Genomic DNA, 25038 nt, shown 5'->3' with positions numbered 1-25038 from the left:
GGGGCAGTTTATGAAACATTATTATTATTATTATTATTATTATTTAAAACTTTTATATCCCGGTCTTCTCACCTCCGTAGAGGGACTCAGACCAGCTTGCAGTGCTCATTTAGACCTGTTGAAATGACTGGATGTGCTTTTGATGTGCATAGGAAGACCTGTAACTTGCTCAGATCCAGCAATTGTTACTTGCATAAGATCTAAACATTACTGATTTGATTAATTTATGTTTCAGCATTTTTCCAAGACTGCTTATTATGTTGTTATGTGCCTTTTAGCCAACAACAACTTATGGTGGTCCTATCAAAGGGTTCTCTTGGCAAGATTTACTCAGAAGAGTAATGTCTTGGTGTAAGATTTTGACTCACCAACAGTGTTTCTATGACTGAGCAGGGATTTGAGTCCAACACCCAAACCACTACACCACACTTGGAGGGGACGTGGTTTTAAAAAGCGAATTTTCATATATTTCCCCAATACCCATATGTCATGATTTACTGCCATATTGGCCTATTTCTGCAGTAGGCCTTTGTTCACAGAAAATGCTGATTGTTTGAGAAATTAGTGCTCCAAAGAAGAAGTTACTATTCAAGGGTAACAACATATCCGGACAAAACCAGCTAGCTGTTTGCTAGTTAGAACCCCCAAGTTTCCCAGTCGCTCTGAAGCCATGTTTGCAACAGACTAACAGATAAGATACAGTCATGGTCAGAGAACAATGGACCATAGTTATATCATAGTTGTGCCATTGTTAGGATCCCACGTGTGCTATAATGTCAATCAAAATCATAAACAACTAATGAACAATTGCATAACTAACTTAGACCAATGAAATGATTTGTCTTTGGGAACCAATGAGATGATTGATTTCTATGTACCAATCAAACCGTTTTAATGAAAGTCATAAATAATCAATGTAACCAACTTTAGGTTGGACAAACCCCTTTATTGCATACCCATATGCATGTTTGTCACTATTGCTTCAGCTGCGCAATAAATAGCATTTTGCAGTTTTAAAGATTCAACTTTCGTGGTGTCCTTCCTCGCCCTCCTTGGGAAGGGGCAATCTGCTCTTGGATTTTGGATTTGTGGATTATCTTTTTGGTTTTTGCCCCTACATTTTCTGGAGGTTCCACCGAGATATTGCATATTTGAGGGCGTTCTTTTTGGAAGGCACTAGCCGAGAGAGGCATTTGGGGCCTCCGGCTCAGGTGCTTATCTCTTGGCGGCAAGAGAAGGGAAGGAGTCATCTGCGTGTGTGCTTGGGCCCAGCCGCCGGATTCTCCATCTTTTGGCTTGCCGCCCAAGAGTGGCCGAGCCCGGTTGAATTACTGCAAAAGCTTCGGGGAGGGTAAGTATGAGATGCATTGAATTGGTGACTCTGGTGGGAATTGGTGATTGTGTTGGGACCACACTCGTATAGTTAGCGGGAAGTTTCTATTAGCTGCAGTAAAAAAACATCCTTTGGACTAGAGTGTGGGGGAGAGTGGACTCGGATGCTCTGACTCCACTTCCCAAAGGAACTAACTTTCAGTACTGGCTGGAGAAAAAAAAAAGAAAAAAAAAAGAAAAAAAATCCATCAAACAAAACCCAGCCAAAATCCTATAGGAATGTGGGGTGAATGGCCACTTGTGTGTGCGTTTCCATGTGCGCAAGGCTGTCTTGTCTTCACACCACCTGTCTATATGTCCTGTTTCCACACTTATGTGGGAGGGATTTAAGATTGATGTGATGTCGAGTTAAAAATGATAATGTTGATGTCTTAAACTTTTGTGTTGAAATGTATTGCAAATGCTGAGATTTCAAATTCATCTGTACTGATTTCAATATTATTGTAAACTGTTAAATTGTGTTGAGGTGCTGATTTGGTTGCAAAGGTACTGTGTTAACTCTTGAGTGTGCATTCTGAGGCTGGAGAGGGCTTCGCCTTAGTGATTCTGGAAAGGAAAGAAATGAGAGAGGCTGTTTTGATGTTGTGTTGTGTGATTTCAATTTTCTGCAGAAAGCTTTGGATTTTAGTTACCTGTTTGAAAAGGAGAGATAGTATTTGTGTTTCCTTGAGTCAAAGGTGACAGGAGCAGTGAGAATTTATAAAAGGCATGATTCTTGTATTTTTAGCCCTCTGTAGCTTCCAAAAGCTCCAAAGTGGCTTCTGTCGCACAGTAGCACTGGCTTCCTTTTACCATCAAAACCCCAAGGAAGTCACCTACAGACGCAGTCAGTCAGTATGGGACTTTGGACTAGAGCTGTGTGGGAGAGTGGACAGATGCCTCTGAAGAATCAATTCCCGATTTGTGAAAAAGATTTGAGAAAATTATGTGATACTCCCTGGGAATTGTCAATTGTGTGAAATTCCCTGGAAACTAGGTTCTGTGAGACCTTGTGTTGTTGGAGGTATTTGTGATGTGCACATGTGATCTTGAGTGAGTGGCAGCAAAGATTCCACGAAATCGTGTGTGTATCTATGTGTTGCAACACTGGGTTGAGATTTGTGCAAGCACCACTGTGTAAAAAGAATGAGTACTTGATTTAGTTTTCCAAGAGTGCTGAATGAAAAGATTTTAAAGAGAAACTGAGAACTGTCTTGTGTAGATGGATTATTGTTGTTTCAAATGGGGGGGACTCGTTGTTCAAGGGCTTGGGAGAAGATAGGAATGTGGAATACAATGATGTGTAAAAAGAGAGCTTTGTGTCCTGAACTTTGGCATGGAAAAAATATATAAAAAGTAAGACTGCCTGCAAAGTTGGCAGGTAATTTGGCTATTTTGACCTTGTATGTGTGCCAAAATGACACGGGACTGAGTTTGAGATTCTGTATATTCCATTGATGAAATGAAGGCTGGGAACGAGAGACACTCAGACATGTTGAGTTGAAAAGTAAATATAGAATGTAAATTGTGGAAAATAAATTTATGTTCGAAATGTGTCTTTTTGATATTTAGCAACATACCCCTAATGCTGCAATTTGAAAAGCTGTGTTCTTAAAATGTAAGAAGAATGTGTATTATGACAGAATGGGTGATCTTTAAAAGTTTGATGTTTTCAATAATTGTTTTGAATTTTTATGTTTATGCTCTGTTTTGTGTGCTGTTTTCAAATGATGTGTGTGTGAACGAGGTTTCTCTCTCTGTGTGTGAATGTGTAAAAGTCCTAACCACTAACCACTAATCAACCTATCCTTTGCAGATTGAATGTGTGTGAATTTGGAGAATGAATATTATGCGATGTGACATTTTCTGAAATGGTTAAAATCCTGATTTGTTCTGTGTCTATGGGAAAAAATGAGTCTTGCATTATGAATATGTATCTTTTGAAAACATGAAAATTTGCCCGCATGGGCTGTATAAATAGCTGTGTGGAAGAAAAAAGAGAGCAAAAACCTGATGTCAAGGGTTGTGTCAAGGGTTGTGACTGGCCAAAAGAGTTTTTCAAGCACTGAAAGAGGCCAGGGCACATCAAAATGAAAATTTGAAGACTGATAGAAACTCATTGTCTGTGTTAAAAATGTTTAAAAGCAGGCTGTTTACGAATTGTTAGAAACTGATGTTTTACAATGCCCTGAATGTACAGTATGTTATAGAGATAAGAACTTAGATTGGTACCAGCTAGGATGAGATCAAATGGAATGGATTGACTGTGTTTTAAGAGTGCATTTTTAAAACTGAAGTTCTAACTTTATTTTTGCTCAAGAACATGGAAATAATTCTTATGTTTAAGGCAACTGCCTGTCATGAGAGGATAAAGTCATGTGCCGGAGTTTTAAAATGTTTTTTTAAGAGTCGTTTTAAAATGGATGCTATGTGGAGGGCTCCTGCTTTACAGAGCCAGAAGAGAGATAACTAGAAAAGAACATGGTGTTCTCTTGCCATTCTCTGGCAGAAGAGAGAACAATGGTTATGAATGGTACATTTTAAAAGTATCTAATACCGTTTTGGATTTTTTGTGTTCAAATTTATGAATGCTTACCAGAGCTCCTTGTAGCTTTCTGGTTCAAAGGAGAAAATGCTTCGTTTTGCCCTCCCTTCCTCTATGAACTGCTGTTGGACATTAACTCCTTGCAGGTTGGGACATTTTAAGGCTTGTGCTGAAAGGGGAAAGTTACATCTGTGTGTGGACAAAGTTTAAAGTTTGGGTTATTATAAGTTTTTCAGGCTGAATGGCCATGCTCCAGAAGCATTCTTTCCTGATGTTTTGCCTGCATCTATGGCAGGTATCCTCAAGGTGCCTCCTGGTGGAACAGTGGGTTAAGCCCCTGTGCCAGCAGGACTGAAGACCAACAGGTTGCAGGTTCGAGTCCAGGGAGAGGCGGATGGGCTCCCTCTGTCAACACCAGCTCCCCATTGTGGGGACGTGGGGGAGGCCTCCCACAGGGATGATAAAAACATCAAATCATCTGGCCGTCCCCTGGGCAACGACCTTGCAGACAGCCAATTCTCTCACACCAGAAGCGACTTGCAGTTTCTCAAGTCGTTCCTGACAAAAGTTTTATTTTATTTCCCAGCAACCTTTCTTGGAAAGAGGCACAGGATTTGTGTCTAAAATTGTTTTGTGCCAGAAAGTTTTTGATTAGAGAGTCTGATTTTGTCCCAGAACAACAGCTAAATAGAGGTTGTGGGATTTATAAATGCATTTTCTTTTGAAGGAGAATCCAACCCCTCCTTCCCTATCCTCTGTTGTCATTGGAGGATGGCCTTTTCTTCAGATGGCTATGGAATGACTATAGTGCTTTTATGTTAGAAATAAGTGAAAACTGCAACATGGTCACAGCAGAGAACATGTCTTAAGTTGAAAAAAAAAAAAACCTTGCCTTTTTAAAAGTCAAGCCGCAGCTTGCGTATAGATAGATTGAGACATTGGTTGATGGACAGAACTCTTTACATTGTTTTTTTGTTTGATATTTAGTTCAAAAGAAACCTTATAATTGATTTTGACAGTAGAATTGATTTTTTATGTGGATACAATAACGTTGGACATGAGTTATAGTTCTTAGCCCAAAGTGACTAACTTCACAGCCTTTCTTCAAACATAGGGCAAAGTACCTCTACAAATTTTGCTACTTTGGCCCAAATTCCTCTACAAAGTTACTGAAAGAGGTTATTCTGGAACGGGACATTACAACAGGTAGATAGGGCAGCTTGCCCAGAGATTTTTGCCAGATTTAAGAGACGATGCCTACCAAAAGGCCCCAGAGATTTTTGCCAAATTTGAGAGACATTGCCAGTTAACAGCTCAAGAGACATTTTTACAGTTTACTGTTTTGATTAAGTTGGAAAAGCAGGTCGCAGATGGAATGGGCAACCGAGAGTGCCAGTATACATTACTAAAGGATTGCCTACAGCAGATGGATGGAGGAACTATGAGATAAATCGTGGAGAGGAACCGTGAGATGAATCGTGGGGGAAACCGTGGAGAATTGTTTAAAAAGGATGGAGATTGGTTGAGAGGACTTCGGAGTGGGAGATCGTAGAGGCCCGCCAATGGATGTAGAAGCGAAGGATGTTGATGGAGCTGACGACAGAACTGGCCAAAAAGACTTCAACAGATGGGTAATCAGTATCCCCCTCCCCCTTTCCTCTCACTATCTTTCTGCTTATCTCTTTCAGCTCCTGAGCTCCTGTATGGGACCCAATTCCTAAAATTGGATGAGACTCTGTTCCTAAATTGGATATCCGAAAGGCACCACTGCCAACCTGGAAAGCCAAGCCTACCCGAACCACCACCAACTGGGTAGAGCGAGACTGCTAGCCTGGAAAGCCTAATGGGAGTCCAAAACACAGGAACCAAGCCCACCCAAATCAGGAGTGCAAAACGCAGGAGCCAAACCACCACCAACTGGGTAGGATGAGCTAAAGACTTGTGAGATATGAAGATTAATATTTTAAAGACTTTCCTGGATACAGACTTTCTTTACACAGAGACTGACTTTAGAGCTAGAGACTTTGCTAGATACGGAGACTTTTTGGACTTAGAGACTTTCTTCATTTTACCTGGAATTTAATAGACTCATTTCTTCAATCAAGAAGGGGAACACACCCCCAGTTTGACTCAGATTGCTTTTGTATGCCAGAGACTGAAAGGACATGAAAGGTGGATACAGATGTGTGCGGCCATGTTTGGGCCTGATGAGGACTGGATTTGATACATATGTGCATGGCCACATTTGGGCCTCTGGCAGCAAGAACTGGACTTGATCAAAATTTTACTGAAGACTATACCCTTTCTCAAATTAATTGATTTATGTTGCTGAATTGTTAAAGTGGTTATTGTTACCATTTAGTTTTGATTGCTAGCTTGATAAGCTTTTATTTGTTTGTGCTATTTCAGCCAAGTGTTTAGAATTATGTTTTGGAAAGAGACAGAGATGATGTCATTTACAGCCTGATGCCACACCCCATTATAGCAGGATGGGAGAAGGACACACTCCACCAGTTGGTAAATGCCATTGCAGAAAAATTAGAAGCACGGGACTGTTGGGTATGTTACTTACAATCAGCCCGCTTTCCAAACACCACACAACAGACAACTGATCATACAGATGACCCCAGTTAATTCATTTTGAAGAAGGGGAGGTTTTCACCCCCCTTGACCCTTTTGTACACCTTTGTGCACCACTTAGCTCAGCCCAAACATCACTTACAAAGACATCTTACCATGCCCCATGTCCAATTGGGACAATACCCTAGATGCGACACCACTGTATTCCTGTCAGATATACAGGACACAGACATATACAACCAAATAGAATTTGACATGTGCAGACGATTCCGCATTACATTGCAACATGCATACAAAGTCGCTGGCAAGATTGGCCAGGACACTATTGTATTTGCAGAAGTTGGGCAGAAAGGAAAGATACTGCCCCAGTCTGGAATGGCACATGTGCAACTGAAATCCCTGATTCCTGCGAGATTGAGATTCTTTGATATACAACAGCCACTTGGGGCATGAGACAAAACAATATGGATGGGCCAGAGTTTAAAGGAGCACACAGTGACACATAACAATACAACACTGACAATACATACTTGACAGAATCACAAAGAATTGGTGCAATCTTGTTTCCATAGATTGGGATAGCACTAACTGGCGCATTTCTGCGCAACTAGAGAAACTGGCAAACTACATAATAATAAAGATTGGAATCCCTCCAAATAAGACACCCGAATGCAACACAGATTGGCAACAGACCACCTGTTCAGAGAAGGAGGTCTATGCAGTTTGTTGCAAAATGAGAATGTTTCCAAGACACACCAAATAGTCAACACAATCAGTTTCAAATACACTGAAGACTCAGATTGGCAGGGGTGGCTCACATCATGGATGCTTGACTTGCAATGGTTAAAAGATTTAGTCATGTCTGAAATTGCAATTATCATGATGCTGTTGATATTATTGTGTTGCTTCACTTTGATAACATGTGCTTGTAGAGTTACGCTGCCCTCAGCCTTGGCCCCTAAAACTGAACAGATAGAACTCTTGGATGTCAACCCAGTTAGGATGACAACGGGATATACATCCTTAGGGTAAAAGAAACATCCCAAGTGGACACAAATGATTGGTGAAAGATAAAGGGTCATTGTGCAGCAATAAGATTAACTGCTTCTTTGCTCTGCTTTTGTAAAACCTGCTTCTTTGCTCTGCTTTCGAAAAACCTGCTTCTTTGCTCTGCTTTTGTAAAACCTGCTTCTTTGCTCTGCTTTTGTAAAACCTGCTTGATTTGCTTCGCTGAAAAGATTTCATCTCAGCAAAAAAAAGAAAAAGTGTGGAATGGAGGGGACGTGGTTTTAAAAAGCGAATTTTCATATATTTCCCCAATACCCATATGTCATGATTTACTGCCATATTGGCCTATTTCTGCAGTAGGCCTTTGTTCACAGAAAATGCTGATTGTTTGAGAAATTAGTGCTCCAAAGAAGAAGTTACTATTCAAGGGTAACAACATATCCGGACAAAACCAGCTAGCTGTTTGCTAGATAGAACCCCCAAGTTTCCCAGTCGCTCTGAAGCCATGTTTGCAACAGACTAACAGATAAGATACAGTCATGGTCAGAGAACAATGGACCATAGTTATATCATAGTTGTGCCATTGTTAGGATCCCACGTGTGCTATAATGTCAATCAAAATCATAAACAACTAATGAACAATTGCATAACTAACTTAGACCAATGAAATGATTTGTCTTTGGGAACCAATGAGATGATTGATTTCTATGTACCAATCAAACCGTTTTAATGAAAGTCATAAATAATCAATGTAACCAACTTTAGGTTGGACAAACCCCTTTATTGCATACCCATATGCATGTTTGTCACTATTGCTTCAGCTGCGCAATAAATAGCATTTTGCAGTTTTAAAGATTCAACTTTCGTGGTGTCCTTCCTCGCCCTCCTTGGGAAGGGGCAATCTGCTCTTGGATTTTGGATTTGTGGATTATCTTTTTGGTTTTTGCCCCTACACACTGACTGTGTAAAGAAGCTTAAAGTATAAAATATAAGCCATTTTTGTTTCATGGCATAGCTCAAAGAGCTGATGCTTGCCTATAAAACTATAAATGGCCTTGTCTGAGATGCATCAAGGACCTTAATCCTTTGTTAGTAAACTGTGGGCTATGTTAATAGGATTGCTTTTTGGCACAGGGACGTACTTGTGATCAAGTGGCAATGTTTTCTTGAGCTGGCTCTGCTCACCATGGCTTCTTTGAGTGTCCCCACAATCTTACATTAGACAACTCTGAAAACAAAGGTTTGATTTCCCACTTGGCAATGGAAACCCACTGGGTGACCTTGGCTGAGTCACACACAATCCGTCCCAGAAAACCTGGTGATAGGATCACCAGGGGGTCACTATAAGACATAAAAGATTTGAAGGTATACTACAACAACAGCATCATGTTTGTGAAGTGTTCTCCCCATGCTGGTGTACATGCATGCACCCAGTTGACTAGTTTTGAGAATCTGCACCTGTAACCAGGTCAGTAACCCTATTGTGAGAATTCTTGATTGCTTTACGCGCAAGTAGACCACGCGGAGCAGCCTCCCTTGGCAGGCTCGCGTTGTCCATCGGGCCTGATGGAAAGCCTGAGCCAGCCAAGGGAGGCTGCTCCGCGTGGTCTACTTGCGTGTATAGCACCTCGCGAGGTGCTTTACTCTCAAGTAAGCCGCGCGGGCCTGCTCCTCCCTTGGCAGGCTCGCGCTGCGCATCGGGCCTGAGCCAGGCAAGGGAGCCTGAGCCAGCCAAGGGAGGCTGCTCCGCGTGGTCTACTTGCGCGTAAAGCACCTCGCGAAGCGCTTTACACGCAAGTAGACCACGCGGAGCAGCCTCCTTTACTCGCAAGTAAGCCGCGCGGGCCCGCTCCTCCCTTGGCAGGCTCACGCTGTCCATCGGGCCTGATGGACAGCCTGAGCCAGCCAAGGGAGGCTGCTCCGCGTGGTCTACTTGCGCGTAAAGCACCTCGCGAGGTGCTTTACTCGCAAGTAAGCCGCGCGAGCATGCTCCTCTCTTGGCAGGCTCACGCTGTCCAAGGGAGGCTGCCCTGGTTCTCCATGCAGTCATGCTGGCCACATGACCTTGGAGGTGTCTACAGACAACGCTGGCTCTTCGACTTAGAAATCCAGATGAGCACCACACCCCAGAGTCAGACACGACTGGACTTCATGTCAGAGGAAAACCTTTAACCAGGAAAATCTTGGAAGATCCAGGGTGGGAGAAAGAACTCTTGTCTGTTGGAGGTATGAATGTTTCAATTGGCCACCTTGATTGCCATTTCATAGCCTGAAAGTTTTTAGGGAGAATCCTTTGTTGAGAGGTGATTAGCTGGCCCTGATTGTTTCTTGTCTGGAGTTCCCCTGTTTTTGAGTGTTGTTATTTATTTACAGTTATAATTTTAGATTTTGTTCAGACTAGAAATAGGAAGATTTCCCATTCTCTGCTCCTGGAATTACTGCCTAAAGAAGGCTAGAAAGAACTCTAAGGGTCCTTCCACAGCAAAATAAGATATGTGCTATGTGCATAGGAATTTTTTAATTGATTTTTTAAAAAAAACTATAGTCCGGCCCTCCATCGGTCTGAGGGACAGTAAACTGGCCCCCGGTTTAAAAAGTTTGAGGACCCCTGTATTAGACTATACATCTTTTTTACCAAGCTCTATAGGGCAGTTCACAGTTAATACAGTATGTACATTACTGGAAGATTGCAGGACTGGCCAGCTGTGATCAAATCAAGGTGATCAGCTGAAACATTACCCTGGTCATTCCACAGATATATAAACCCATTTTTCCTACTTCCAACAGAGCTCACTCCCTCTGAGGATGCTTGCCATAGATGCAGGCGAAATGTCAGGAGAAAAATTGCCTCCAGAACATGGCCATATAGCCCAGAAAAACCTACAACATACTGTAATATTATTAGTAATATTACATATAATATTATATATAAAATTATTATATTGTATTATTATTAGTATTATGTTACATTATAATATTATCAATATTACATGTGTATACAATATATTATATTATTAGCACAGCACAATATTAGTATTATATATTACTATATTGTACTATACCACTATACTGTAATATTATTAGTAATATGCTGGAAAGTCTAGGCATTTGGATTTCCCCCAGCAGGAATATATGGTCAACTTATAGTGGAAGTTGGTCATTGAGTTGCACTGGATGATCTGGGATTCCTAGAGAGGTGTTTCCTCAGGTTAAAAAGAGCGTTTTTTAAAATATGCCATTTTCCCTCTTTTGCAGGGGTCCTGCATCCATCAGCCCCACAAAAGTGGAAGACCTACTGTATTTACACAGAGGAGTAAGATGATAATAAAGTGCTGTGCTAAAGAGCCAGCTTTATCACAGCAGGTTAATCATCAGCTGCTGTAAATCTTGCCAACCAAAAGGTTGACAGCATGAAGCTGGGTCAGGATGAGCTCTTGACCTTCAGTCCAGGTCCCTGTCCACCTAGTGGATCAAAAACAGCAATGTGAGTAGATGAATAGGGACTGCATTAAATGGGGAGGTGTTTTAGGCGTGACGTTTCAATCAGAAAAAGGAGGAAGGTTTACGAACAAAGAAAGCTCTTTGATAAAGAGATGGAGCGACAGCATCCCGTGGCTGGAACTGAACACAGCCTCCAAAGATGCTGAAAGGTGGGTAAAAGGGGGTATACACACACACACCTCTATCTGCTGTCTGTCTTGTCAGTGTATATTTGGCATTGAATATTTTCCTTATATGTGTTCTGTGATCCGCCCTGAGCTCCCTTTGGGGGTGAGAAGGGCATGTAATTGCTGGGCATGCTTCTTGTAAGCCGCTCCAAGTCCCTTCGGGGACATGGAGGTGGGGGATAAAAATAAAGTTATTACTTATATTATTTAAGGGTGGAATATAAATACTGCAAATAATAAATACACAAATAAATAAATTTTAAGGAGTGATTGTTTGGCATGAACAAAGACTATACATCATTTTAAGTGCTACAGTCTACTTAACTCTCTCTATAAGTAACACTTCTCCAAGGCTGACAGTCACCAAGTGTTGATTTATTTTAAATGAAGTGAAATCATTGTGCGAACAAGCCCTGACACGACAAACAAAGGTGATTCAGAAGACTACAATCTGTTCAACAAGCTGATTAAGAAGAAGCCAATGTTTCACTTCTAAAATGGAGTGATTATGGAGTTCAGACCTTTCTGCCTCCAGAAACTACAGCAAAAATCACATCTCAGAGGGATTTATTGTTCCCTGGTGAGAGCAAAGTATTCTTCACAGGAGTAAACCCCCTTTTAAAAGCAACGTCTCATTCATTCAAGGCTTGACATTCGAACTGTGTTCTGAAGCTTGACTCCAATATCCAAATAATAGATATAATCTTGAAAATACAATCCTGTAGTTTGTAGAGGTGCTATCAGTACATAATGGTACCCACTGACTGTAAACACACAGTAGAAATAATGACAATGGAAGATGACCACCAAGAGAGCTCTCATACATGTGCATCCATAGTGGTTTTTACAAACACTATGAAGTGTGAAGTAAGCATGGGTCTGTAGACTTGCAAACTCACAATGCCCAGTATCCCCCAGTATAATGGATCATGGAACATGGTTTGAAGCCACGGCTCCAAACAGGCTCTCCTTTTCATATCTCTTTGAGTTTTGCTAGTTTAAAGGGAGCTCTCTAGTCTGATTTATGGGACCATTTTTGTGCATTGCCTCAGAGAGATAATGAGTAACAATCATGACAAGCCCTTATGAAATGCGACAGCATTTATGCTCTCAAATACCAGGCTGACAAAAACAGCCTCGTGTGGAATTACCACCACCTGCTCCATCTTTGTCTCCCCAAATTGTCAACCTGTCTCTTGGCTTGAAGATAAAATTCCACAGGGATTTTAGCTGTCTTCTAAAATCAAAAACACCTCCTCTCTCTTTCAAATGTTACTTTTAAGGATGAAAAACAGCAGTAGCCCAAAGGATGGGGCAACCAATGTGCCTTCAGTATAAAAAGCCACTCCAGCAAGTATTACAACATGAACACAACTCCTTGATGTCTAGAAGGATTTCCCCATGGTGGAAAGTCTAAAATATAAGATTTGAAAAAAACAAAATGGTGTTGTACTGGGGCCAATAAGAAATTCCTTCCGTACAAATTGATCGAGGGAAGTCATGATGCCTTTGTATTCTGGTTTGGTTAGACCTCACCTGAAATACTGTGTCCAATTCTGGGCATCAAAGATTAAAAGAGACATCGAATTGTTGAAGGCTTTCATGGCTGAAATCTCTGGGTTGGTGTGGTTTTTTTGGCCTGTATGGCTATGTTCTAGAAGCATACTCTCCTGACGTTTCACCTGCACCTATGGCAGGCATCCTCAGAGGTTGTGAGGTCTGAGATATTGACAAGCTGGAAGGTGTTCAGGGGGCGACTAAAGTGATCAAGAGTCTGGAGACCATGTCCTGTGAGGCGCATCTTAAAGAACTGCGTATGTTTAGCCTGCAGAAGAGAAGGTTGAGAGGAGACATGATAGCCATGTGTAAATATGTGAAAGGCTGTCATAAGGAAGAGGATGCAAGCTTGTTTTCTGCTGCCATGGAAACTAGGACTTGGAGCAATGGGTTCAAATGACAGGAAAAGATTCCACCTGAACACAAGGACCGTACAAGCTGTTCAACAGTGGAACTCTCTTGCTTGGAGTGTGGTAGAAGCTCCTTCCTTGGAAACTTTAAAACAGAAGCTGGATCTGCCAGGGATACTTTGTACTTTTCCTGCATGGCAAGGGGTTGGACTAGATGGCCCATTTGGTCTCTTCCAACTATTATTCTATGATTCCATGGTTTGGTAAACCCATTGTTTCCAAGACTCTTTTCAAGTAGCTCTTTTTGTTCACAATAATGGACATTTGGTGAAGAAAACAGGGTTCCTTTCTGATGAAAGCATCCACAACCAATCTAATCAATTAACTCAACCACCAACATTATGGAAAAGGCTCACTAGAGAGATGTGCTTGGCTTGTCAGGGCTTGTTTAAAAGTACTTTTGTTGTGGCACACATTTTTCCTTTGCCAAGGGCCTCAATCCAGTGCAGTGCTGGCCATTTAGCATTGGCACAAATCTACTTTCTTCCTCTCCCCTCCTCCTGCAGTTCTTGCAATGAACAAAAAACTAGCTCAGTAAGGTTCCCAGGCTGCCAAGAGTTGCTGCCCCTTTCACACTACAGAATTGCTGTCCTATTTTTTCCACTTTAACTATGGAGTCCTGGACTTTGCAGTTTGATGAGGCTGAGAATTCAAAATGCCCTTTTCCTAAACAGCAAATCATAGGATGCTTAACTCCACTTCTAAGTTTTACAAACTTTTACTAATAAAATGTGTGATTTGTTATGCAATTACACTTTATCCCAGGCATGGACAAACTTTCTAAATTGAGGGCCCCATGGAGGGCCGGAGCAGGATGGGCAGGCTGGGAGGGAGGAGGTTCTCTTTAAGTCCCTTCCCTACTCTTTCCTCAACTTCCGCTTCCCTTTTTTCTTTTTCAGAGGCAGAAAGGAAAGACAGGAAATGTTTGGATCCCAAAAGGGTTGGACTTGGTCGAGATGGTGGATGGGAGAAAAATATAGTGTATCCATTAGGCTCTGTCTTGCTTACTCCTAAAATCCTAGAGTTGGAAGAGACCCCCAAGGGCCATCCAGTTCATCCCTCTGCCATGCAAGAAGGCACAATCAAAGCAGAGGAGTGCCTTAGAAAAGAGTCCAAGGGACTGCATTTGGGCTCCGGGCCTGGGTTTGCCCATACCTGAATTATCCCAATAGACTCCGTGGAAAAGCCTCCAGAGAAGGAGACTCCACCACACTCCGAGGCAGCTTATGCCACTCTCCAGTAAGTTCTTCCTAATCTTCTCAGTTAAATCTCTTTCCCTGCCACCTAAACCCATTGCTCCCTTGTGCCCTGGTTTCCAGAGCAGCAGAAAGTCAGTTTTTCCTCTCCTCCTCAATGGGACACACTTTGAAATCTTGAAACATGGTTCTCATGTTCCCTCTCTACCTTCTCTTCTCCTGCTAAACACCCCCAGGAGGAAGGAAAAAGCAAAGGAAGGGTGGAAGGAAATGGAGGGAGAAAGAGGGAGGGGAGGGATGAAAGACAAAAGGGAAGGAAGGAAGGAGAAAGGGGGATGAAAAAGGAAAGGAGGGAGGGAGGGAAGGAGGGAGAAAAGGAAAGAAGGATGAGCTGGTCTGAGAGAGGAGGGCCTTAGAAAAGAGCCCAAGGTCCTGTCCAATAGTGCACAAATATTGGAAGGCAATAAAGGAAGAATCACAGAAAATTTTAAAGAAAAAAATACCTCTGAAACCAGAGATTTTCTTATTAGGACTCACAGAAGAAGAATTGCAGATGGAGAAGAACGATGATATCATACTTACATACATCACCACTGCGGCAAGAATCGTCCTAGCAAAGGTCTGGAAAGAAGATTATATCCCAACAACGGACCAGTGGCTGGATAAATTCATTGACATCAAAAATATGGACAAACTAACATTCTACCTGAAAAGAAGCTCCGGTGCACCAATAAAATATACAAACTGGAAAGCAGTGGAAGAATATGAAAAAACATACCTAAAAGATGGAACTACTCAAGTTGTATAAGGTCTAAGAAATATAAATAAACTTTTGAGAAACTAGAGTTAAAAAAGAGAGAAAGGGTCCGAGGACCCCCAGACTCCCATATTGGGTCGAAGGGGGCCCCTCCCAAAAACAAACAACAAAAGATTCTCCGACAGGACACAAAATAGGAAGTCTTTTTTTTAAGCTTATGTATTGTCATTGTTTTTATGTGGTACGGTAGTGAGATTAGAAAGATATGTAGTACCCTAACCAACCCTCCCCCCTTTTTTTTCCTCCTACCCCCCCCCCTGTATCCCACCCCCTACCAGCTACCCCCTACCCCCAATCCCCTGCCTGAGTGTCTCTATGTGTTGACTGGAAATTTGTGGTATTTGTTGTTTTTACTATATGAAAACTTTAATAAAGATTATTTTTTAAAAAAGAAAAGAGCCCAAGGGGCTGCATCTGGGATCCAGGCCTGGGATTGCCCCTACCTGCATTATCCTCTGGTACTAGCTGCTATGGAAATTGTAAGATGAAAGAAAATTGAAGGAAAAATTACCTTAAAACGTAAAAGCAAGCTTTTCCATGTACTTTTGAATAATTACAGCAAATAAATATAGAAGGGTACACCTGCTATGGTTATTTCTTTGTTGTAATGTTGGATCCATCCTTTCATTATATTCTTGAACAGGACCAAAATACTAAAAGATGCTAGATAAGAAAAAGTGTTATTCACATGAGGTGTTTCAGGGTGTGTGTGTGTGTGTGAAAATAGCTTCATTTTACTAGAAACTATAAAAAATGATTCCATCTAGAGAATATTTCAGTGCACTGAAATATTACAATATATGGAATATTCCATGCCAGCCATTGTTTTATCTGTATTAATCTACAGACCAGAGCTTTTCAAACTGTATCAAAACATGTTAATGTGCCAGGTGCATTGTGCATTGTGAACCATGTGCCACAACACCCAGTAACAAATTCATGCAAGAGAGATTATCTGTGCCTTCCTCTGATTCTGACTTGCCCAAGGCCACCCTATGGGGTTCTGTGGCTGAATAGGGATTCTAACCCTGGTCCCCCCAGAGACCTAGTCCAACACCCAAACAAACCACTACGTAAAATCATTTTAGAAGAAAAATATGGCATAGTATATGCTTTACATTTTTGAACTTTAGAATTTAATCCATATCTAATACTCCCTACAAGTAGTTCCCTACCAAGACTTCTTTAAACTTCTTTTGAAGCAGCTACTAATATACTGAGAGCATCTTAATTACCTACAATGGCAAAAATAGGTTGGGTTCGTTCCATTGACTGCCTTTCCAAGTCACTCTAACATATAATAAAAGATAAGATTCGCCCAGGCAGGGAGAAGCCAGGCTTTGAAGCTGCAAGGCTATTCAGTGCTAATCAAGTTGGCCAACTGCAACATTCACACTTGCCTCAAACACACAACAGTTCTTTCTCCCACCCTGGACATTCCACAGATATATAAACCCCAATTGCCTAGTTTCCAACAGGCCTCACAACTTCTGAGGATGCCTGCCATAGTTATGGGTGAAACGTCAGGAGGGAATGCTTCTGGAACATGGCCATACAGTCTGGAAAACTCACAGCAACCCAAGTTCTGACAGTTCTACATTATTCATCAAACCACTATAACTTCCTAAAATTCCTTTCATTTGGCCTTGTATCAAGTATTAGAAAGAATCATAGCTTAACACACATATCAAAGTAATATTTTATGTCTTGCAATTAAAACAAAGGAATAAAGCTGCATAATCTGGATGTTTATTATTTATTAGCATTTATATTTCTACATTCCAAAAATAGTACATCTTTCTAGTATCCAAGCTAGTAACAAAATACATGTCAAACTTTATAGAGGTAGAATTACCTTAGAATTTGCCTATTGCTCACTTATATACAGTACATTTCATGTACATACGATAAAAATATTGCATCCATCGATTAAAACAGCTGCAATCAAGAATTTAGCCATCATAATTACTCAACATTAAAAACCAGTACAGATATAGCACGCTCCCTGCATTTCTTTATGAATGGCCTTCTTCAGATGATTATATATTTGCTATATGAGCCACAATACCAACAAGCCTTTTGCTAAAACAGGTAGTCCCTTTGCCCTTCCCTTTGGAGGACAAGCAATTAAACTAGGAAGATCACAACCATGAAAGTTTTCTATTTTTCCTAAACCAGGACACTATAAGAATTATTAAATGCATTTCAAATTATGTCATGTCCTGGAAAATACAATCTACCAGTTTGAATGAAGTCGGAAAGCATAGTTTGAACACTCATGCTCCAAAGGGAGTAAAAATGGGGAAAGGCTTGTACATTTTCTGGACTTTTTAAAGGAGATAGAGTTGTTAGTTTAAAGGCAGCCATTGCCTTGAGTGCACCAACTTCTAAGCATATTAAGAATGATAAATGACATGAGTGTTGCCATTGAACTTCTACTGCTATTTCCTTCTCAATGATAATAATGACAAATAGTATATATAGACACACAGAAAAATAAGGGAACTGTAGCATTTTTAAAAAAATCATATGAAGGGTTCTAATTAAAGAAATATATCTCTTTTCTTGTAGCAATATTTGAAAAGGTTTGATGATTAACATGAACTAAGAATGAAATGCATTAAGATATTAGTCATGGCAACAGCATTTTTCAGGGATACAGTACAGGAGAAAACAGTCGAATATGCAGATATAGGATGGCGTACAGGAAACATGTCTCTAACACTTGCACAATCCAGAAGGAAAACGTGACTTCCTGCATCCATATTTAGTTTGAGTGAGAAAAAAATATTTGCACAATGAAAGGTCCTGTCAAATGAAGAATCAGAGACATGAAAACCTTACAGCAGTGTTTCTAAACCTGGGGGGAGGGGTCACAAGTGAGGTTTCAGAGGGTTCTCCAAAGACCATCAGAAAGGGGATCTTTGATTGTAGGTGAACTATAAATCCCAGCAATGACAACTCCCAAATGTCAGGGTGTATTTCCCCCAAATTCCACCAGTGTTCACATTTGGGCATATTGAATATTCGTGCCAAGTTTGGTCCATATCCATCATTGTTTGAGTTCACAGTGCTGTCTGGATGTAGGAGAACTACAATGTCAAAACTCAAGGTCAACATCCACCAAACCCTTCCAGGATTTTCTGTTGGTCATGGGAGTCCTGTGTGCCAAGTTTGGTTCAATTCCATCGATGGAGGAGTTCAGAATTCTCTTTGATTGTAGGTGAACTATAAATCCCAGCAACTACAACTCCCAAATGACAAAATCAATCCCCCTGCCCGAATCCCACCAGTATTCAAATTTGGGCGTATTGGGTATTTGTGCCAAATTTGGTCCAGTGAATAAAAATACATCCTGCATATCAGATATTTACGATTCCTAACAGTAGCAAAATTACAATTATGAAGTAGCAACGAAATTAATGAGGAGCTGAGGAACTGTATTAAGGGGTGGTGATATCAGGAAGTTTGAGAAACACTGCCTTACAGATTTAGGGAACACTGATGTTTTTCCTGCTATGTGCAAACTCCTTCCCTACTAAGCATGGCATCCTAGCTTTATATTTCATACAGTAGTTTTCAGAACCAGTAATACAGAAAAATAAGGCTCTAAGAGCATAATGTGGGTGTAAAACAAATCATTCAGTTGAAAACATTGACTGATCTATTGTTTTAAATTACTTTCCCTTTGAATGAACAAAAAATTAATCCACACAGTTAGAATAGTCCTATTCCATAAGTATATTATATACTTTTTAAATGGTCCATTTTGAACATCGACATTTCAATGCTAAAAGCAAACATAAAAAAATGAGACCAACATTAACTTGTCGTCCACCAGTAAAGTTTCTTAAACTGAAGCCACAGTGATGTAGTCATAAAATGAAAACAAGCAGCTCTGTAACGAATAGCCAGTTTCGAGAGATGTGCAAAGGTGGCTTCCAAATGTGGATACAGATTATTGAGCCCCTTTCTTCAACTCGTTCTCTTTTGCATCCTGCAAAATTCAGGAGCCCTGTAAAGCGAGACTTTGTCATAACATTTTGCGAAGCTCTCCTCTTTGAATCAAGTGCAAAAATACCCTGCACACAACAGCCATCTCTGGATACTGGTTAATGTTTGAATTGTAAAATTATATATTCAAAAATATACATTTTTGGTAAAAAAAGAGCTAATCTTAAATCAAAATATAGTCTACTTTGTACACAAGTATTTATATATATATACCATGATACATATGCATGTGTATACACACATACACATGCTAATATACTCAATACATAGACATTATAACTGTATTCAGAACCATAATTACAAACATACTGCTAACATTAATTAGAAATGCCTTCAATATTAAAATCTTCCACCTGTACACAAAACTATAATATCCAGAAGTTTAACTTCAGTGCATTTGTAGTAGTCACTAAGTGATGTGCCTCTGGTTATCCAAAGACTTGGTTTCTTTAAGTCCTAATCATATATGAAGAGGTCTCTTCCCCGCAACATCGCTCCTTCTTGAAGAAATTTGAGTTTAAGAGCTGTCCGGCTTTTACCGAAGCAACAAGGCTTTAGTACTGAACATATTCAGACTGAAGGGACTGTGTAGGTGAAAACAAAAACCATAGTTAAGGTTCAGTGAGATACATATATGTCAAACATCATATACGGTCTTCTTGCAAATTAAAAAGTTTGGCATTACGATCAAAAGCTGGATGAAAAAAAAACATGAAAGAGACAACAAGGCCAGGCAGCATATTTGTTTATGGAAAATAAGAGTAAATGGGCATGGAAGGGAGCACAACTGAAGCAGTAATGTGTTTCCCACATTTCCAAAGGACATATTAGCTCAACTTTCACTGACATTATGTGTGTGCACTTTGCCTTTCCTGTCCCCCTATAGGTTTGTATTATGAGCACAAAAGTAAAAAGGTTTTCAGAAGGATCTACCCGCGATGTTTCTGCATGAGTCAGAGCTACTCTGAGCTCACAATTAGAAGAAAGCCCAGAACAATGTGTGAAGATACAGCTAGAGTTTTTCTTTGAACAGAGTCAGTTCTGCTGTGTTTTCATATCAGGAAGAAAGGTGCTCCAGCAAAGACACAGCAAGGCACATTGATTAGAGCAGTGCTTTAAGCTCATGGGGGCCTTTACAGGATTTATAGTCAGCCCTCTATATTTGCTGGGGTTTGGGACACAGGTCCAACCTGTGAAGAAATAAATTGTTAGGTTTTTTATGTTTATTGAAATGTTTATTTTATGATTTTTTTCTCTTTTAATGTCGTTTTGATAATGTTGTTGTCGTTTGCTGTATATGCTTTGATTTTATTGCTGTTTTATGTTGTCCGGGCTTGGCCCCATGTAAGCCGCTCCGAGTCCCCATTGGGGAGATGGTGGCGGGGTAGAAATAAAGATAATGATGATGATGATTATTATTATTAATAATAATAATCTGCAAGGACTCCTCTCTGAGAGTTTCTGAATCTTTCAGTGTGGCTCTATTGTCAACATCAGCTGGAAGTTGATCACAGGGTTACAGGACCACAGGAAGGACCCCCCAATGGCGCAATGGGTTAAACTCTTGGGCCGCTAGGACTGAAGACCGACAGGTTGGAGGTTCAAATCTGTGAAGAGCTCAGATGAGCTCCCTCTGTCAGCTCCCTGTGTGGAGACATGAGAGAAGCCTTCCATAAGGATGTTAAAACATCAAAACATCTGGGTGTCCCCTGGGCAACGTCCTTGCAGATGGCCAATTCTCTCACACCAGAAGCGAATTGCAGTTTCTCAAGTCGCTTCAGACCCCCCCCCCCCCCAAAAGGCAGCTGGAAGTTGACCACTGGGACCTAGAGATCCCCAAAGATGACTTTTAAAATCTGAGAATCTGCAAATGTTACATCATCAAAGATGGAGGGATAACTGTACTTCTTATAGCACACTCATAATTCCCTGATGCAACAATTTCCAAAGACATTGGTGGGGAAAACATGAATGGGGTCCTAAAACATTAAAACAATATATTATCACATTTATAAAATAATCTTCAATGTCTCACAGTACTCTTTGTTCCCTCATATTTCACCAAATGTTTGGGAGAAACTGAGTATTAGGGCAGCTCAGTGACAAACTGTGTAATGAGGTGGTGTTTTTTGGGGGTTTTTTTGGTGTGTGGGAAATTGTTCAAAGAAACAAACTGACTGCTTCACAGGTGCTCACATTTGGATTGTCATTCAGCATTTCAGCTGCCTTTTGCATTAAGTGCTTTAAAACAAAGGGCATAGTCATAACCACCTCTACAATTTATCTTGGCAAAGAAAACAGTAAGATGAAATTGCACTTGTTATGATCTAATTGTGCTCATTTCAACTTCAACAATGGAAAGCATTCTTCACATTTCTGATTTCTGTTCAAAAACAGCGAAGTAGGACAAAATCCGTGTGAAATGAATCAAGGCAGCACAGTTTAGAATACACTGAAACATTTGAGAGGAGAAGAGAAGAATGCAGATAAATCAATGTGCAGAATTATTGTGAGAAGCAAAGAAAGACAGGGAGAAAGAGGCTTGAGTTAGTAGAGTTAAAAGCATGCCATGAAAACCCTACTTCATTATTTGTGTCTCTATCTTTTTCCAACAGTTGTACTAACAGATCCCCTCTGAACATAGAATTGTGCCTGAAAAGAGAAACTGGATTTCAAATTACAATGTCAGAAGGGATTTTAATTCTTAACGCTAAGATCTTGCAAACAATACTGTTCCAATGCTAAGCTCACTTATCTAGTGCTAAGTTCAAAAGAAGCCAAAGGACCGAGATCCAAATAAATTGGAGGAAAATAACACTGGCAAACAGCCCCGGCCCAATTTACCTGTCCGAACTTATCTCCCTCTACAAATCATCATGGAGATTAAGATCTTCCGGGGGAGGCCCTGCTCTCTGTCCCAGCACTTTCTCAGGTACAAATGGCAGGGACGAAAGAGAGGGCCTTCTCCGTGATTGCCCCTCAGCTACGGAACTCCCTTCCTAATGAGATTAGGTCAGCCCCCTTCCTCCTGTCATTTAGAAGGATGATAAAAACTTGTTTGTGGGACTGAGCCTTTGGGACTGTGTAATGAGGCAGCGATAGGAACTCTTAGTATGCCAACCAGATTTGATATGGTTGTTTAAGACAGTTTTAAACAGAGGATTTTAACGTCAAGATAAGTGATTTTAATGTTTTGTATGTGTATAGTCTAGTACAGTGGTTCTCAACCTGGGGTCCCCAGATGTTTTTGGTCTACAACTCCCCGAAACCCCAGCCGGTTTACCAGCTGTTAGGATTTCTGGGAATTGAAGGCTAAAAACATCTGGGGAACCCAGGTTGAGAACCACTGGTCTAGTATGTTTTGGCATTGAATGTTTGGTGTTTATATGTTGTGCTCTGCCCTGAGTCCCCTTTGGGGAGTGAAGGGCGGAATATAAAAGGCCTTAAATAAATAAATAAATACATTTTGTTGCTTCAAATGTTAGACCTCTTAAGATTCCAAAAAATGGCACCAATTTTCTCCTATCAGCTCTAGTTTTCGAGATAAGAACAAATGCCATCTACAAGTCGCTATCTGCTCATCCATAGGAGACCATGATAGTTGTATCTAAGAAAGTAAAGCTAATGTGGTCAATCCAACACAATTTTCTGAATCAGCATCCCAAATAACCCAAGGACAAATCTAAAAACCAAGAAATTTGGGGGGAGGGGGCTGGGCTGTGTAATGCAAATGTATAGAATAGATTAAGACTGTTCACTCACGGCACATTATTTTCATGCAGGCACTGAGTAATGTGAGGAATGGTAAGAGAAGACTGGGCATAACATAGATAGCAATCAGCCATTTCCATAAGATGAATGTTGCCCTGCCCACTGCTGAGCTACGTACAAGTGGATATATTTCTTTACACAGCCATATACTCACTTTAATGATCAAACAGTCATAATACTCAAGAGTTGAATCAATTTTGCTATTCCCTTCACTGAGTCCAACTTTTCATACTTCTGCCACATTTCCTACTATTCTTTCATTTTTCCATTTTTGAAAAATATATACATTTGTAGGCAATTGTAGAAGTTATCTTAAAAGGCAATATAAGAATAGTTCAATATTAAAGCCCTTCCCTACAACTTACTAAAAGAAAAAAAACCCCAGTATATTACATGCATACAAAAGTAAATATATTTACGAATACATCATGAATGAGGACCAGATTGAAAACTAAACATCAATTTTGTTGCATCAGCATTAAATAGAGACAGGGTGAGATTAGTCTGCTATAAAAGGTCTTGCTTTCCTTTTCTCCTTCAGATATACTTTACAGAACCTTTTTACATCTTTGTACCTTTGACCTTTTCCAGAATCCTTCTGAAGGAAGTATTTACACTATTCTTTACAATGATACAGGAAGTGAATAAAACAAAATGCAAAGACTCAACTATAACATTAATCAAGTACTTTTATAGGGAGAGGGAATCAAGTTTTTCGTTTCCAAGTTTAGGTTAAACTAAGTTGGAGATGAAACAATGAATAAGGCATTTAATTTAAGATATCTGCCATCCATGACTAAGATCAATATTGGATACAATTCATTGAGTGTTGGGAAATCCAGACAAGGAAAAGCTAGGACTCGTCAGTGTTCAGGACCTTTTCTGTGCAAAATTAGCACAGAACAAGCAATAATTAATTTCAGCAATGTTATCCCTGCAAAAATGAAACCTTTGAACATTGCACAGTTGTGGAAAACAATTTGCTATTCATGTTTAATTTTGTGCACAGAATTTCTGAACAGAAATATTATTTCTTGCAGATAAATTGTTTTCTGCACAAAAATAACAGGTGGAAATTTCGCACAGAATCAAGCCAAAAGTAATAATCTGCAACTGCGCAATTCTCAAAGACTACTGTAGTGGGCAGAACATTACTGAAAAATATGCATTTACTTCCTTTGAGAATGAATTAACTCAGGCATTATAAACTCCTCACATTACAAGATAATTTCTTCTTTGTGAAGTAAAGAAATAAAGATGGCTCCCTCCCTCCTCTACTTTAAAAAACAACTAAAGACTCATTTTTGTTCACTAGCATAAGGAGAGGACTAGATAATGAAAGACCACTATCTGACTTCTGGTTTGAGAATTATTACTGTATTTGGCTCTGTCATTTTATGTTAACCCAGTTACCAAGTCTGGCCACACAATCAACTTTGTGATTCTTAGTTGGCCCCTGTAAATTAATTGTGGATGTTTTATGTTCAGACTATATGCCCATATGCCCCCTGGGGAGATAGGGTGTAATATAAATATATTATTATTATTTGAGACACAACAAGATTAGTACACAGCAAACAAGATCACTATACTGGTTGTTGTGTTGGATCACATGCTGGACACTTCCCAAATGTCTAGGAATATGTGATGTATTGGTGAATAATGTGTGTAGATTCCAGTAGGGTGGCCTTTTGCAGCTGACAGGTGGTAATTTTGTCAGCACCAATTGTGTTTTTATTACTGTTGTTGTTGTTGTTATTGTTAGTATAAAAGTAGCTTTCTACAAACACAGCATTTATACTTTCATCTCAAGAAACATACACAGTTTATACAATCCTTTCTTCCTGATGTGTAATTAGGTAGTGAACAAATCATAGTAAATCTCCACTGTAATTACCTAATGGTTTAGATCAGGCATCATTTATATAGTTTTCTAAAAACATGGCAGATGTGGAGACCATATTCGATCTCTTTGGGCAACACATCACATGTCAATCATTCTATAAATTGTGATAAACTGATCCATTTATGAAGACTCCTATTTCACTTTTCAACTTCTATGTTTACACATTAAGATGGTATATACTCATGTATAGAAAGT

At 40.1% G+C, this 25038-nt stretch overlaps 1 protein-coding gene across 3 annotated transcripts in view; it reads right to left on the bottom strand.

Annotated features, from left to right (window-relative positions):
* Positions 1-25038, bottom strand: part of CDC14A (cell division cycle 14A) — a 119838-nt gene that overhangs the window by 23591 nt on the left and 71209 nt on the right. For 2 of the 3 annotated variants that reach the window (XM_060774011.2, XM_060774013.2), the window contains one exon: positions 16880-19750. The exons of the other annotated variant lie outside the window; for it this stretch is intronic. In XM_060774011.2, coding sequence (XP_060629994.1) covers positions 19721-19750 — 30 coding nt within the window. In that variant the 3' untranslated portion in view covers positions 16880-19720. Of the gene's footprint in view, positions 1-16879; positions 19751-25038 lie in introns of those variants that run through there. 3 annotated transcript variants of the gene reach the window in all.

The sequence above is a fragment of the Anolis sagrei genome, chromosome 4, assembly GCF_037176765.1.
Source record: "Anolis sagrei isolate rAnoSag1 chromosome 4, rAnoSag1.mat, whole genome shotgun sequence".
NCBI classification, from domain to species: Eukaryota; Metazoa; Chordata; class Lepidosauria; order Squamata; family Dactyloidae; genus Anolis; species Anolis sagrei.
This window is presented reverse-complemented; position numbering and strand designations above follow the sequence as displayed.